This window comes from Ornithorhynchus anatinus, unplaced genomic scaffold, assembly GCF_004115215.2.
Source record: "Ornithorhynchus anatinus isolate Pmale09 unplaced genomic scaffold, mOrnAna1.pri.v4 scaffold_581_arrow_ctg1, whole genome shotgun sequence".
Taxonomy (NCBI): domain Eukaryota; kingdom Metazoa; phylum Chordata; class Mammalia; order Monotremata; family Ornithorhynchidae; genus Ornithorhynchus; species Ornithorhynchus anatinus.
Window position 1 is genome coordinate 22,596 of NW_024396873.1, and position 16,394 is coordinate 38,989.

Sequence of the window (16,394 nt, forward strand, 5' to 3'; positions counted from 1 at the left end):
CTCGTCTCCTCGCCCTCCTCGTCTCTCTCTCCTCTCATCCTCCTCATCCTATCGTCTCCTCCCCGCCATCGTCTCCTCCCCCTCCTCGCCTCCTCCCCCTCTCTCGGCTCAGAGGCAAGATTCCCCGGCCGGGGAGTCCGAGGTCCCGGGTTCTAATCCCGGTTCGGCCGCCCGTCGGCCGTGTGACCTCGGGCCGCTCACTCCCCTTCTCCGGGCCTCGGTTTCCTCCTCTGTCCAATGGGGATGGAGACCGGGAGCCCCACGGGGGACCGCCTGACGACCTTGAACACCCCCCCCCCCCGAGCGCTTAGTACAGTGCTGTGCACATAGTAAGCGCTTAACGGATACCACCATTATCAAACAGCGTCGTTATTATGAGAGTCCGTGGCACAAAGACAAGCAGCGCGGCTCAGTGGAACGCGCACGGGCTTGGGAGTCAGAGGTCATGGGTTCGAATCCCGGATCCGCCACTTGTCAGCTGTGTGACTGGGGGCAAGTCACTTCTCTGTGCCTCAGTGACCTCATCTATAAAATGGAGACTAACTGTGAGCCTCACGTGGGACGGCCCGATGACCCTGTCTCTCCCCCAGCGCTTAGAACAGTGCTCTGCACGTAGTAAGCGCTTAACAAATATCAACATTACTATTATCACTATTATAATTATTATTATTATCAGCTGTGTGACTGTGGGCAAGTCACTTGACCTCTCTGGGCCTCAGTGACCTCATCTGTAAAATGGGGATTACCTGGGAGCCTCACGTGGGACGACCCGATGACCCTGTCTCTCCCCCAGCGCTTAGAACAGTGCTCTGCACGTAGTAAGCGCTTAACAAATATCAACATTACTATTATCACTATTATAATTATTATTATTATCAGCTGTGTGACTGGGGGCAAGTCACTTGACCTCTCTGGGCCTCAGTGACCTCATCTGTAAAATGGGGATTACCTGGGAGCCTCACGTGGGACGACCCGATGACCCTGTCTCTCCCCCAGCGCTTAGAACAGTGCTCTGCACGTAGTAAGCGCTTAACAAATACCAACATTATTATAGTAAGCGCTTAACGGATGCCATCATTATTCATTCATTCAACAGTATTTATTGAGCGCTTACTATGTGCAGAGCACTGTGCTAAGCGCTTGGAACGGACAAATCGGCAACAGATAGAGACAGTCCCTGGGTGCACAGTCTAATCTAATCATTATTATCATCATTATTATCGTCATTATCGCCTCACCCTATCATCTCCTCACCCCCGCTGCCTCCTCGGACTCTTATAATAACGACGCTCTTTAATAATGATGTTATTTGACGGGTGCACAGTCCAATCTAATCATTATTATCATCATTATTATCGTCATTATCGCCTCACCCTATCATCTCCTCACCCCCGCTGCCTCCTCGGACTCTTATAATAACGACGCTCTTTAATAATGATGTTATTTGACGGGTGCACAGTCCAATCTAATCATTATTATTATTATTATTATCATTATCGCCTCACCCTATCATCTCCTCACCCCCATTGCCTCCTCGGACTCTGATAATAACGACGCTATTTAATAATGATGTCATCTGTCAGGCGCTTACTATGTGCTAAGCACTGTCCTCAGCCCCGGGAGGGGATACAAAGTCCACTCCCGGTCTCCATCCCCATTTGACAGAGGAGGAAACTGAGGCCCAGAGAAGAGAAGGGACTGGCCCCAAGTCACACAGCTGATAAGCAGAGGAGCCGGGATTAATGGTAATAATAATAACGTTGGTATCGGTTAAGCGCTTACTACGTGCCGAGCACTGTTCTAAGCGCTGGGGGAGAGATTCAAGGTCATCGGGTCGACCCACGTGGGGCTCCCAGTTAATCCCCATTTGACAGATGAGGTCACTGAGGCCCAGAGAGGTCAAGTGACTTGCCCACAGTCACCCAGCTGACAAGCGGCAGAGCCGGGATTCGAACCCACGACCTCGGACTCCCCAGCCCGGGCTCTTTCCACTGAGCCACGCTCTTTGTGAAGCGTCTACTACGCTTCCTCTGTGCCAGGCCCCGAACCAAGCGCTGCGGGGGGGGGGGAGGAGGGGGGCGGATCCAAGCAAATGGGGTTGGACCCCGTCCCCCGTCTCCACTCCCATTTGACGGAGGAGGAAACTGAGGCCCGGAGCGGGCAGGTGCGATTTGTCCATTCCAAGCGCTTAGTCCAGTGCTCTGCACATAGTAAGCGCTCCGTAAATACCATTGAATGAATGAATGAATGAATGACTCGCCCAAGGTCACAAAGCAGACAGGTGGCGGAGGCGGGATTAGAACCCAGGACCTCCCGACTCTCAGGCCCGGGCTCGACCCGCTAGGCCGCGCTGCTCCTCTTCACTCCCGCGACCAGAGTCCCTAGGAATGAAAGGACACATAGGGCTATTAATAATAATGATAATAATAAATAATAAAAATAATAATCGCACCATTGCAGTATTTGTTTAGCACTTCCTCTGCGGGAGGCACTGTGCTGAGCGCCGGGGTGGACACAAACAAATAATCGTAACCGTGGCATTCGTTTAGCGCTGACTCTGCGCCTGGCACTGTACTGAGCGCCGGGGTGGGCACAATATCAAATAATAATTATTATGATGGCATAGAAGCACTTAACCTTTGCCAGGCGCTGTACTGAGCGCCGGGATGGACACAATCGAATAATAATCATTATGGCAATTAAGAACTTACTAACTTGTTGTATGGACACAAACAACTAATAATCATCATCATCATGGCATTTGCCAAGCACTTACTCTTTGCCAGAAACCGCACCGAGCGCCCGGGTGGACACGAACAGATAATAAGAATCGCCGTGGCATTCGCTGAGCGCTTACTCTGTGGTCGGCACTGTACCGAGTGCCGGGGCGGACACAAGCAAATGATAATCAATACGGCATTTAAACCCTTACTTTTTGCCGGGCACTGTACTGAGCGCCAGGGTGGACACGAACAAATAACAATCGGTATCATGGCAGTCGTTAGGCGCTGACTCCGCGCCAGGCACTGTACCGAGCGCCGGGGTGGACACGAACAACTCGCGATCATTATCACGGCATTACGCTGGGGGAGGCGCTGTACTGAACACCAGGGTGGACACAAATAACAGTGATCATCAAGGCATTCGTTAAGCGCTTACTCTGTAGTAGGCACCGTCCTGAGCACCGGGGTGGACACAAAGAATAATTATTCTCGTGGCACACAAGCACTTCCTCTTTCCCAGGCACCGTACTGAGCGCCGGGATGGAGGCAATCAAATCATTATTATGGCATTTAAGCAATCCCTCTTTGCCAGGCACCGTCCTGAGCGCCGGGGTGGGCACAAATAATAACTATTCTCGTGGCACACAAGCACTTCCTCTTTCGCAGGCACCGTACTGAGCGCCGGGATGGAGGCAATCAAATCATTATTATGGCATTTAAGCAATCCCTCTTTGGCAGGCACCGTCCTGAGCGCCGGGGTGGACACAAATGATCATTATTATTATTATTATTATCATCATCATGGCATGCAAGCACTTCCTCTTTCCCAGGCACTGTACTGAGCTCCAGGATGGACACAATCAAATTATCATTGTTTTTATGGCATTTAAGCAATCCCTCTTTGCCAGGCACCGTCCTGAGCGCCGGGGTGGGCACAAATAATAATTATTCTCGTGGCACACAAGCACTTCCTCTTTCCCAGGCACGGTACTGAGCGCCGGGGTGGAAACAAATAATAATTATTATTATTATGGCATATAAGCGCTGACTCTTTCCCAGGCACCGTCCTGAGCGCCGGGGTGGAAACAAATAATTATTATTATGGCATATAAGCGCTCTCTGCCAGGCACTGTACTGAGCGCCGGGAAAGACACAATCAAATAATAATCATTATTATTATTATTCTAGCATATAAGCACCGACTCTCTGCCGGGCACCGTCCTGAGCGCCGGGATGGACGCGATCAAATAACAATTATTATAATGGCATATAAGCGCCGACTCTCTGCCGGGCTCCGTCCTGAGCGCCGGGATGGACACGATCAAATTATTATTATCATCATTATTATTATTCTAGCATATAAGCACCGACTCTCGGCCAGGCAGCGTACTGAGCGCCGGGATGGACGCGATCAAATAAAATTATTACAGTGGCATATAAGCGCTGACTCTTTGCCGGGCACTGTACCGAGCGCCGGAGTGGACACACAAAAAATCATTTGATGGCACTTGTTAGGCCCTCGCTCTGTGGCGGGCACTGTACCGAGCACCGGGGTGGGCACCGACACTAATAATCATTATGGCATTTGTCAGGCCCCCGACTCCGTGCCAGGACACCGTGCTGAGAGCCGGGGTAGCCCCAAATAACCGTAATTTTTATGGCACTTGTCAAGCGCTTACTCTTTCCCGGGCACCGTGCTGAGCGCCAGGGTGGACACAGGCGAACGACCCTCATCATCAGGGCATTTGTTGAGCGCTTACTCTGCGGTGGGCGCTGTGCCGAGTGCCGGGGTGAGCCCAAACGAACGACGGCCGCTAGCGTGACGCCCGCTCGACGCTCACTCCTTGGCGGGCACTGGACTGAGCGCCGGGGTGGACGCAGAGAACCACCACAATTATCACGCCGGCATCCGTCAAGCCCCTACTCCGCGGGGCGGACGCAAATCAGGATCATCGTCGTCGTCGTCGTCGCGGCATTCGCTAAGCCCGTACTCGGTGCCGGGACACTGTACCGAGCGCCGGGGTGGCCGCGGTCCCCGTCCCGCCTGGGGCGGCCGGCGACCTCCCCCCTCCCCCCCCCCCGTTGTCCAGAAGGGGAAACCGAGGCCCGGGAAAGGGGAGCGACGCGCCCGAGGCCGCGCAGCGGGCAAGTGGCGGAGCCGGGATCAGAACCCGGGGCCTCCTCCCCGCCGCTCCTCCGGACCGAGCTGGTCGCGAGCGGGGACCGCGTCCGTTTTCCGCCGCGTTGGACTCTCGGAGGCGCTCGGTACGTGACGGTGGCGACCGTCGGGCGCCCGCTACACGCCGGGCGCCGGGCTAAGCGCCGGGGCGGGGAGAGGAGCCCATCGGGCCGGACCCAGTCGTCGTCGTCGTCGGGGCTCGCCGTCTCCATCCCCACTTGACAGGGGGAAACTGAGGCCCAGGGGAGCGAGGGGACTGGCCCTGGGGGAGCCGGGAGGGGACTGCGGGGATGGATGGATGGATGGATGGATGGATGAATGAAAGGATGAATGAATGGATGGGTGGATGATGGATGGATGGATGGACGGATGGATGGAGGGGTGGAGGGGTGGATGGACGAACGAATGAATGAATGGATGATGGGATGGATGGGTGGAGGGATGGATGGAGGGATGAATGAATGAATGAAAGGATGAATTGGATGGATGAATGAATGGATGGATGAATGAATGGATGGATGAATGATAGATGAATGAAAGGATGTACGGATGGATGGACAGATGAATGAATGAATGGATGAATGAATGAATGGAGGGAGGGAGGGAGGGAAGGATGGAGGGAGGGATGGATTAATGAATGGATGATGAATGAATGGATGGATGGACGGACGAATGAATGGATGGATGGAGAAATGGATGGAGGGATGGAGGGATGAATGAATGAATGGAAGAATGAATGGATGGGTGAATGGATGGATGAATGAACAAAAGGATGAATGAATGGATGGATGAATGGGTGAATGAATAGATGAACGAATGGATGGACGGAGGGAGGGAGGGATGAATAGATGAATGAATGAACGAATAGATGGCTGGATGAATTGTTGAATGAATGAATGAATGAATGAAAGGGTGAACGGATGGATGAATTAATGGACGGATGGATGGGTGGAAGGACGAATGAATGAGTGGAAGGACGGACGGATGGACGGATGGACGGATGGATGCATGGATGGCCGGACGAATGAACGAAAACAGACCAGGCTGTTTTAAAAGAGGTAAGAAAAAATCATTTATTAAATTTTTCCGATTTACACAAGGAGATCACAAAGGCAAAATATATTATCTGGGGGGAGGGGGGCGGGGGGACGAGCCCCCGGTGGGGACGGCGGGGGGCGCCCCGGAAGCGGGGCGAGGGGAGGGGACCCGGGGCCTCGGGAAGCGGGGGCCGCCGCCCGAGGTCCCGGGGTCGGGGGGGGGGGGGTCCCCCGGGGCGGACGGACGGGGGGGGGGGCGGCCTAGAGGTCGGGGGGGGGGTCAGGGGTCGGGGGTCGGCGGGGGGGCGGCGGCGGCCAGCGTCCGGTAGTAGGATCCGGCCAGGGCCCGGGCGGCCTGGAAGAGCAGCTGGTGGCGCGAGACGCCGGTGAGATCCCGGCGCCAGTCCCGCCGCCCGGCGGCGGCGTCCGCGGCCGGCGGGGAGGCCTCCGGGGCCACCGGAACCCGCAGCCCCGACCAGCGCAGCCCGTAGTCCGGCGGGGTCAGGCGCTCCGCCTGCGGGCCGGGGAGGGCGGGGGCGCTCACCACGCGCTCCGGCCCCGGGGCCTCGGTCTCCCCCTCCGCCCCGCCCGGGGGGGAGACCGGGGCCCGGAGGACGGGAGGGGCCGGCCCGCGGTCACCCGGCCGACGGGGGGGGATCCGCACCCGCCACCTGGGACCCCCCCCCGGGCCCGGGCCCCCGCGCCGCTCCTCGTCGTCCGTCCCGCTCGTGTCGCGTACCGTCCCGTCGCCGTCCCACGCTACGGCACCGCGTCGCGCCCCACGTCGGAGCGTCGTCCCTCGCCGTATCGCGCGGCGTCGGGTCGCGGGTCGTGGCGTCGCGTTTCACGTCGTGCGACGCGCTACGTCTCACGTTCCGTTCTACGTCGCGTCACGTTACGTGTCACGTTGCGTGTTATGTCATGTTGCTGCGTTGTATGTCGCGCTGTATGACATGTTATGTTTTAGGTCACCTTCTACGTCGCGTTATGTGTCACGTTTTGTGTCACACGTTGTGTTACGTGTTACGTGTCACGTTTTATGTCACACTATATGTCATACGTCACGTTTTACGTCGCACGTTACGTTATACGTTACGCTACGCTATGCGTTATGTTAGGTGCCACGTTTTACGTCGCACGTTATGGTATATGTCGTTACGTTTTATGTCACGTTATACGTTACGTTATATGTCGTTTTACGTCACGCGTCACGCGTCACGTTATATGTTCCGCCGTACGTCATACGTCACGTTTTACGTCACGTGTTATGTCTTATGTTACATTACACGTTACGTTAGATGTCGTTTCTCGTCACACGTCACGTGATGCGTTATGTTTCACGTCACGTTTTACGTCACGTCTGATGTTATGCTTTATGTTGCGTCGTGCGTCATCCTATAGGTCGTGTTACGCGTTGTGTTTCATGTTACGCGTCATGTTACGCGTCATACGGTACATGCTACGTTACTTGTGTTATCTATGATGCTTTGTGTTGTTTTGTGCCACGTTTCACGGGTGTTATGTCACGTTGTGTGTCACGCTGCGTTGTGTCGTCACGTGTCGCGTTACGTGTCGTATCACGTGATGCGCCATGTTACGCGTCGGGTCGTGTGATGTGTCGTGGTACGTGTCGTGCTGCGGGTCGTGTCTGGGGGTCGCGTCACGTGTCGCGGCGCGTGATGTGTCGCGTTACGTGTTGTGCCGCGTGTTGCGTCACGGGTTACGTCTTCCGTCACGTCGTGCTGTCAGGTTACTGGAGAAGGAGCCGGGCCCGGGAGTCAGAAGGCGGCGGGTTCTGATCCCCGCTCCGTCGCTGGGCAGCTGGGGGACCTCGGGCCAGTCGCTTCCCTTCTCCGGGCCTCAGTTTCCCTCCTCTAGTCCAATGGGGACGGAGACCGCGAGCACCCCCCCCCCCCCCGGGGGACCGCCCCGTGACCCTGGCTCTCCCCCGGCGATCGGCACAGCGCTTGGCGCAGAGTAAGCGCTTAAAGACCATTTCGTTCGTTCGTTCGTTCGTTCATTCATTCATTCATTCACTCGTGACCTCGGCTCTCCCCCAGCGCTCAGAACAGCGCTTGGCACAGAGTAAGAGCTCAACAAATCCCATTGCATGCATTCGTTCGTTCGTTCACTCACTCACTCATTCATTCATCCCCCCACTCATTCATCCATCCATCCATCCATCCATTCATTCATTCATCCCCCTTGGATCTCCCCCAGCGCTCAGAGCAGTGCTTGGCACAGAGTAAGAGCTTAGCAAAGGCCATCTCATTCATTCATTCATTCATTCACTCCTTCATTCATTCATTCCCTCCCTTGGATCTCTCCCAGCGCTCAGAGCAGTGCTTGGTACAGAGTCAGAGCTCAACGAATCCCATTCATTCATTCATTCATTCACTCACTCCATTCATTCATTCATCCATCCATCACCTCCAATCTCCCCCAGCGCTTAGAACAGTGCTTGGCACAGAGTAAGTGCTTAGCAAAGACCATCTCATTCATTCATTCACTCACTCTTTCATTAGTTCATTCATTCATTCACTCTCATTCATTCATTCATCCCCTTGGCTCTCTCCCAGCGCTCAGAGCAGTGCTTGGCACAGAGTAAGAGCTCAACAAATCCCATTCATTCATTCATTCATTCATTCACTCACTCATTCATTCATCCATCCATCACCTCCAATCTCCCCCAGCGCTTAGAACAGTGCTTGGCACAGAGTAGGTGCTTAGCAAAGGCCATCTCATTCATTCATTCATTCACTCACTCATTCATTAGTTCATTCATCCACTCATTCATTCATTCATCCCCTTGGATCTCTCCCAGCGCTCAGAGCAGTGCTTGGCACAGAGTAAGAGCTCAACAAATCTCATTCATTCATTCATTCATTCATTCACTCAATCATTCACTCATTCATCACCTCCAATCTCCCCCAGCGCTTAGAACAGTGCTTGGCACAGAGTAAGTGCTTAGCAAAGGCCATCTCATTCATTCATTCACTCACTCACTCATTCATTCATTCACTCTCATTCATTCATTCATCCCCTTGGATCTCTCCCAGCGCTCAGAGCAGTGCTTGGCACAGAGTAAGAGCTCAACAAATCTCATTCATTCATTCATTCACTCAATCATTCACTCATTCATCACCTCCAATCTCCCCCAGCGCTTAGAACAGTGCTTGGCACAGAGTAAGTGCTTAGCAAAGACCATCTCATTCATTCATTCATTCACTCACTCATTCATTAGTTCATTCATTCACTCATTCATTCATTCATCCCCTTGGATCTCTCCCAGCGCTCAGAGCAGTGCTTGGCACAGAGTAAGAGCTCAACAAATCTCATTCATTCATTCATTCATTCATTCACTCAATCATTCACTCATTCATCACCTCCAATCTCCCCCAGCGCTTAGAACAGTGCTTGGCACAGAGTAAGTGCCTAGCAAAGGCCATCTCATTCATTCATTCATTCACTCACTCATTCATTAGTTCATTCATTCATTCACTCATTCATTCATTCACCCCCTTGGATCTCTCCCAGCGCTCAGAGCAGTGCTTGGCACAGAGTAAGAGCTCAACAAATCCCATTCATTCATTCATTCACTCACTCCATTCATTCATTCATCCATCCATCACCTCCAATCTCTCCCAGCGCTCAGAGCAGTGCTTGGCACAGAGTAAGAGCTCAACAAATCTCATTCATTCATTCATTCATTCACTCCTTCCTTCCTTCCTTCATTCATTCATTCCCTTGGATCTCTCCCAGCGCTCAGAGCAGTGCTTGGCACAGAGTAAGAGCTCAACAAATCCCATTCATTCATTCATTCATTCATTCATTCATTCATTCATTCATCACCTCCAATCTCCCCCAGCGCTTAGAACAGTGCTTGGTACAGAGTAAGTGCCTAGCAAAGGCCATTTCATTCATTCATCCACTCACTCACACTCATTCATTCATTCATTCATTCACTCCTTCCTTCCCTCGGATCTCCCCCTCCCCCCCGCGCTCGGCACAGCGCTCGGCACATAGTGAGCGCCCGCCAAACACCATCCATAGCCTTATGTTATCGCTCCCCGGCGGCGGCGAAGGGGCGGGGGCGGGATTAGAACCCAGGACCCTCTGAGGCCCAGGCCTCCAGAGATCGGGGGGGGGGGGGGGGGCCCGGGCGGGGGGGGGGAGAGGGCGGGGAGGGGTCAGGGGTCAGACGATTCTGGACCGTGAGCCCGTGGTCTCCGTCCGTTGCCCGGTTGTCCTTTCCAAGCGCTCAGCACGGTGCTCTGCACCCAGGAGGCGCTCAATAAATACCACCGAATGAATGGCCACTGTCATCGACCCTGCCCAACGCCCCCTCGCGGCGCTGGGCACGGCGCTGGGCACACGCTAGACGCCCCAAACCCCCGGTCGTCTTCACTGACGCCGCCTGAACGCCCCCCTCGCGGCGCTCGGCACGGCGCTCGGCACACGCTAGACGCCCCAAACCCCCGGTCGTCTTCACTGACGCCGCCTGAACGCCCCCCTCGCGGCGCTCGGCACGGCGCTCGGCACACGCTAGACGCCCCACACTCCCGGTCACCTTCACTGACGCCGCCTGAACGTCCCCTCGCGGCGCTCGGCACAGGGCTCGGCACACGCTAGACGCCCCAAACCCCCGGTCGTCCTCACTGACGCCGCCTGAACGCCCCCCTCGCGGCGCTCGGCACGGCGCTCGGCACACGCTAGACGCCCCACACTTCCGATCTTCACTGACGCCGCCTGAACGCCCCCTCGCGGCGCTCGGCACACGCCCCCTAGGCGGGCGGAGGAGGGGGAGCCGGAGGGGCGGGAGGTCAGAGGTCAGGGGTCGGAGGGGTCGGGGGTCAAGGGGGACACGGACACCGACCTGGCGCACGGCGTCCAGAGGCAGGGGAGTGGCCTGGGTGAAGGTCTCCAGGCGGAGGCCGCGGGCCGGGTCGTCCAGGATCAGGCAGACCAGGTCGAACCACCTGCGGGGGGCGACCGGGGGGCGGGGGGCGGGCGGGAGGAGGGGGCGGGGGGCAGGGGGTGGGTCGGGGGGGCGGGACGGGGGCAGGGGGCGGGTCGGGGGGCGGGACGGGGGTGGGTCGGGGGGCAGGACGGGGGGCGGGGGCCGGGTCAGGGGGGCAGGGGGTGGGTCAGGGGGTGGGGGCAGGGGGTGGGGGCAGGGGGTGGGGGCAGGGGGTGGGTCAGGGGGTGGGGGCAGGTCGGGGTCACCCCCCCGGCCCCACCCCCTGCCCCACCCGACCACCCACTAAGTAGCCCGCCCCCACCCCCGGCCTCCCGGACCCGCCCCCCGCCCCCCACAGTGCACCCCCAGACGCCCTGACCCACCCCCTGCCCCCCCAAGAACCCCCCTCCTTGGGCCCACCTCCACCCCCCGCCCCCCAGCTCACCCCCCAGACCCCCTCCTCGGGCCCGGACCCACCCCCCGCCCCGCCCCAGGACCCACCCCCGGCCTCCCGGACCCACCCCCTGCTCCTCCAGACCCGCTCCCCGGGCCCGCCCCCCGCCCCGACCCCCATCCCGCCCCACCTCGGGACCCACCCCCAGCCTCTGGACCCGCCCCCCGCCCCGACCCCCATCCCGTCCCACCCCGGGACCCGCCCCCCCGCCCCCCAGCGCACCCCCGGACCCCCTCCTCGGGCCCGGACCCGCCCCCCGGCCCGGACCCGCCCCCCGTCGCCCCCCAGGACCCGCCCCCGGCCTCCCGGACCCACCCCCAGCCCCCCCAGCCCCACTCCCCGAGCCCACCCCCCGCCCCGGCCCCCCCAGACCCGCTCCCCGGGCCCGCCCCCCCGCCCCTCCCGCCATCCCGTCCCACCCCGGGGACCCGCCCCCGGCCTCCCGGACCCATCCCCGCCCCCCCCAGCGCACCCCCGGACCCCCTCCTCGGGCCCGGACCCGCCCCCGGGCCCCCCGAGACCCGCCCCCCCCGGCCCCGGGGCCCGACCGACCTGTCCGGCAGCAGCTCGGCGACGAAGTCCTGGACGCCCACGGCCGCCTGCCCCTCGGGGATGCGTCCGGCCCGGCGCAGCCCCGCCACGCGCTCCCGGGCGCCCTGCGACCGACGCGCGGCGCCGCGTGAGGACCCCGCCCCCGGCCGGGGAGGACGGTCCCCCCCCCCCCCCCCCGGGTCCCGGGTGCGAAACCTTGTGCGCGGCGGCGTAGCCCACGGGCTGCGGGGCGACGCCGGAGGGGCCGCGGTGGCCGCTGACCCGGGCGCGGCCGAACACCCGGCGGAAGGCGGCGCCCACCGACCCCAGCGTCTCCTCGTCCTCGCACGACACGCACAGCTCCAGGGGCTCCCCGCCCAGACCTGCGCGACAAAAAGCCGTGCCCGCGCCGCCCGCCCGCGCGCGACGCACACGCACGCACGCTCTCGGACGCGCGCGCGCACGCGCGGCCCGGGTGGGCGTCACGCACGGACCCGCACAAACACGACACACACGCGCGCGCACTCTCAGACACACACACGGCCCGGGTCGTCGGCGCCCACGGACTCCCACGCGCGACGCCCGCACGAACGCGGCACGCACACGCTCTCAGACACACACACACACACACAGCCCAGGTCGGTGTCACGCACACGGACTCGTGCACGCGCACGGACTCCCACGCACCCGCGCACACACTCCCACGCACGCCCTCAGGCGTTCTAAGCCCAGAAACGCACACAATGTGCACAGACACGCTCTGACACGCGCACACACACAAACACGCTCTCACGCCTGCACACGCATCCACACAGGCCCCCCCCCGGGTCACACACACACACAAACACGCTCTCACGCCTGCACACGCATCCACACAGGCCCCCCCCCGGGTCACACACACACACACACGCACGCCCTGGGTCGGCGTCACATGCACGTGCGCACGGACAGACACACGTATATACGCACACGCTCTCACACGTGCACGCGCGCACTCTCTCACGTGCGCACGGACAGACACACGTATATACGCACACGCTCTCACACGTGCACGCGCGCACTCTCTCACGCGCGCGCACACACACGCACGCCCAGGTCAGCGTCACGCACGCGCGCACACACCCGGAAGCACACAAACGCACAAACACCCGCACCCGCACACCCGCGTGCACGCACATACGCTCGCTCACGCTCCCCGCCCCCCCCCCCCCGTGAACCCGTGACCTCCCCCCGCCCCGGGTCCGTGACGCGTGACGGGCCCGGGCCGCGCGTGCGAGGACTCACGGATGTAGGGCTCCATGCCGGGGTCGAGGGTGGTGATGACCGTCTCCACCGAGCGCCTGGTGCGGTCCAGGGCCGAGCGCAGCGCGGGGCCGCCCGCCACGCCCTGGCGCGCGGGGACGGGACGGGGGAGGGAGGGAGGGAAGGAAGGAAGGGGGACGCGGGGGCGTCACCCGGGGACCCCCCGCTTCCCCCCGTCCCCCCCTCGGCAGGCCCGAGGACCCCCCGAGAACCCCCCCCGTGCCCCCCATCCCCTTGTCGGTGGGCTCGAGGACCCCCCCCGGTCCCTCCCGCGGCGGGCACGAGGACCCCCCCGGTCCCCCCCATCCCATCGGGGGGCTCGAGACCCCCCCGGTCCCTCCCACGGCGGGCCCGAGGACCCCCCCGGTGCCCCCCGTCCCCCCCCACCGGGCACGAGGACCCCCCCCCCGCGCCCCCCATCCCCCCAACGGCGGGCTCGAGGACCCCCGGTGTCCCCATTCCCCCCTCGGCGGGCACGAGGACCCCCCCGGTGCCGCCCACCCCCCCTCGGCGGGCCCGATGGACCCCCCCCCGGTGCCCCCCACCCCCCCTCGGCTGGCGCGATGCCCCCCAGGCCCCCCCGTCCTCCCTTCGATGGGCCCGAGGACCCCCTCCGGTGACCCCCATCCCCCCCCCGCTGGGCACGAGGACCCCCGGTGCCCCCCATCGCCCCCACGGCGGGCCCGAGGACCCCCCCAGCCCCCCATCCCTCCCACGGTGGGCACGAGGACCCCCCCGGCGTCCCCCGTCCCCCCGTCGGCGGGCACGAGGACCCCCGGTGTCCCCATTCCCCCCTCGGCGGGCCCGAGGACCCCCGGTGCCCCCCGTCGCCCCCCCGGCGGACTCGAGGACCCCCCCCCCGGCGCCCCCCGGCCCCCCCGGGTGGTGGCTCACCTTGATGAAGCCCCAGATGCCGCCTCCTCCTCCTCCTCCTCCTCCCTCCGGGGGGTCCCCGGCCTCGGGGAAGGTGATGGCGGCGGGGCCGGGGGGCGGGGGCGGCGCCGGCCCTGCGCGGGAGGGAGGGGGACGGGCGCGGTCGGTCGATCGATCGATCGATCGATCGGTCGATCGCCGGCCGGACGGACGGAGGGAGGTCCGGCTCCTTCCGAGGACCGCGGGGTGGCCGGGGGCGGGGAACGGGTCCGTTCGGGGTTGGGTCGGACTCTCCCGGGCGCGCGGTACAGCGCTCCGCACGCGGGAGGCGCTCGATAAATACCGCCGATCGATCGATCGATCGCCGGACGGACGGACGGAGATCCGTCTCCTTCCGTGGACCGTGAGCTCGGCGTGGGCGGGGAACGGGTCCGTTCGGCGCCGTACTGGACTCTCCCGGGCGCTCGGTACAGCGCTCCGCACGCGGGAGGCGCTCGATAAATACCGCCGATCGATCGATCGATCGATCGCCGGACGGACGGAGGTCCGTCTCCTCCCGAGGACCGCGAGCTCGCCGGGGGCGGGGGGCGGGTCGGTTCCGTGTGGGACCGGACGCTCCCCGGCGCTCAGTACGGCGCTCGTAAGTGCCTCGGCGTCGCGCGCGCGGGGGCGTCACTCACCGTCGGCGGGCGGGGCGGCGAAGGAGGGCATGAGCGGCGTCTGGGGGGCCCGGCCCGCGTGGCCCCTGGTGATGTCGTAGACGCCCGCCGTGAAGCCCCGGGTCGGGGGGCCGCCGGGGGGCGGGGGCCCGGGGACGCCTGGGGGCCGCGGGAGACGGCGGGGGAGACGCCCCGTCAGCGGAGGGCCGTCCCCCCTCCCCCCCCCGTCCTCCTGGGCGCCCGGGACGGAGCCCGGTAACCACGGCGGGATCGGACCCCTAAGGGGGAGACCCCGCCGGGCGTCCGGTACGGAGCCCGGCACCGTCCGTACCATCGCACGGATGGATCCCGAAGGGGGAGACCCCGCCGGGCGTCCGGTACGGAGCCCGGCACCGTGGATACCATCGCGGGGATGGATCCTGAAGGGGGAGACCCCCGCCGGGCGTCCGGTACGGAGCCCGACGGCCGGTGGGCGCCCGGGGAAATCGCACGGGGGGGCCGCCGGGCGCTGTACCGAGCGCCGGGTCGGGCCCCCCCGCCCCTCCCCCCGCCCCCCCGGGCCCGGGTACCGCTGGGAGGAGGCGGCGGCGGCGGCGTCCCCGGGGGGGTCTCGACACCGCTTTCTTCCATCATGGCTCCCGGGGACCTGGGGGGGAGAGGAGACGTCCAATAAGTCGCCCCGAGCGCCGGGGAGGGACGACCCCGCGAGGGAGAGACGGGCACGCGACGACGATCGTCAAGGACATTCTCGGGGTATCGATGATAGGAAGAGAATCGATCGTAAAGATGACGACAGCTACCGGGCGCTCACTACGCGCCGGGCGCCGTCCCGAGCGCCGGGGGAGAGGACGCCGACGATAATCGCGCCGGTATCTATTGAGCGCCCACTACGCGCCGGGCGCCGTCCCGAGCGCCGCGGGAGGCGATGCCGATAACGACAACGTCGCTACGCGCCGAGCGCCGGGGAGGACCCGGGGTCCTCGGGCGGCCCCGTCGCTTCCGGTCTCCATCCCCGTCGGACAGAGGAGGAGACTGAGGCCCGGAGAGGGGAGGCGACCGGCCCGAGGTCGCCCGGCGGGACCCGCGGCGGGGCCGGGATTCGAACCCGGGCCCTCCGACTCCCCCCCGGTCCCCGCTCTCCCCGCTGAGCCGTGCCGTTCCCCTATCCGCCGCAGCGTTATCGATCAACACCGGCCGCGAGGCGATACCGACCGCGTGGTATCGACCGATGGCGTGTCATCTTTACAACGCCAACGTTAACGTGTCAACGGTAACGAGTAACGATAGTCACGACGTTGGTATTTGTTAAGCGCTTACTATGCGCGGAGCACCGTTCTAAGCGCTGGGGTGGACGCAGGGGAATCGGGTCGTCCCACGTGGGGCTCCCGGTCTTCATCCCCATTTGACAGAGGAGGGAACCGAGGCCCGGAGAAGCGAAGCGACTCGCCCACGGTCACCCAGCCGACGAGCGGCAGAGCCGGGATTCGAACTCATGAGCCCTGACTCCAAAGCCCGGCCTCTTTCCACTGCGCCACGCTGCTTCTCAGTGGCGACAACAGGAACGAAAAGAACGACGGCAGGAGTTGTTGAGCGCTCACCACGCGGCAGACGCCGTACCGAGCGCCGGGGGGGGGGGGGGGGGGCGCCCGGGCCCCGTCGGACGGAGGGGGAGACCG

General features: G+C 62.3%; 1 protein-coding gene across 1 annotated transcript; it reads right to left on the reverse strand.

Annotated features, from left to right (window-relative positions):
• Positions 1-4,537: 4,537 nt before the first annotated feature.
• PRRC1 (proline rich coiled-coil 1) lies at positions 4,538-15,052 on the reverse strand. Its single transcript, XM_029057198.2, has 8 exons — positions 14,740-15,052; positions 14,081-14,175; positions 13,169-13,271; positions 12,101-12,267; positions 11,906-12,009; positions 10,816-10,918; positions 6,230-6,453; positions 4,538-4,643 (listed from the first exon to the last, which is right to left on the reverse strand). Exons 1-8 carry the CDS (start codon positions 15,050-15,052, stop codon positions 4,538-4,540), a joined length of 1,215 nt encoding a protein of 404 aa, XP_028913031.2.
• Between the last annotated feature and the right edge of the window lie 1,342 nt (positions 15,053-16,394).

What these genes read in the sequence shown, in the direction of transcription:
- PRRC1 (XM_029057198.2), bottom strand. Translation starts at nt 15,052, where the DNA reads ATGGTACGGACGGTGCCGGGCTCCGTACCGGACGCCCGGCGGGGTCTC. An exon ending in CGGCATGGAGCCCTACATCC is followed by an intron (nt 12,268 to 13,168) that starts GTGAGTCCTCGC and finishes TTTGTCGCGCAG; the next exon opens with GTCTGGGCGGGGAGCCCCTG. An exon ending in CTCTGGACGCCGTGCGCCAG is followed by an intron (nt 6,454 to 10,815) that starts GTCGGTGTCCGT and finishes CCCGGCCCGCAG; the next exon opens with GCGGAGCGCCTGACCCCGCC.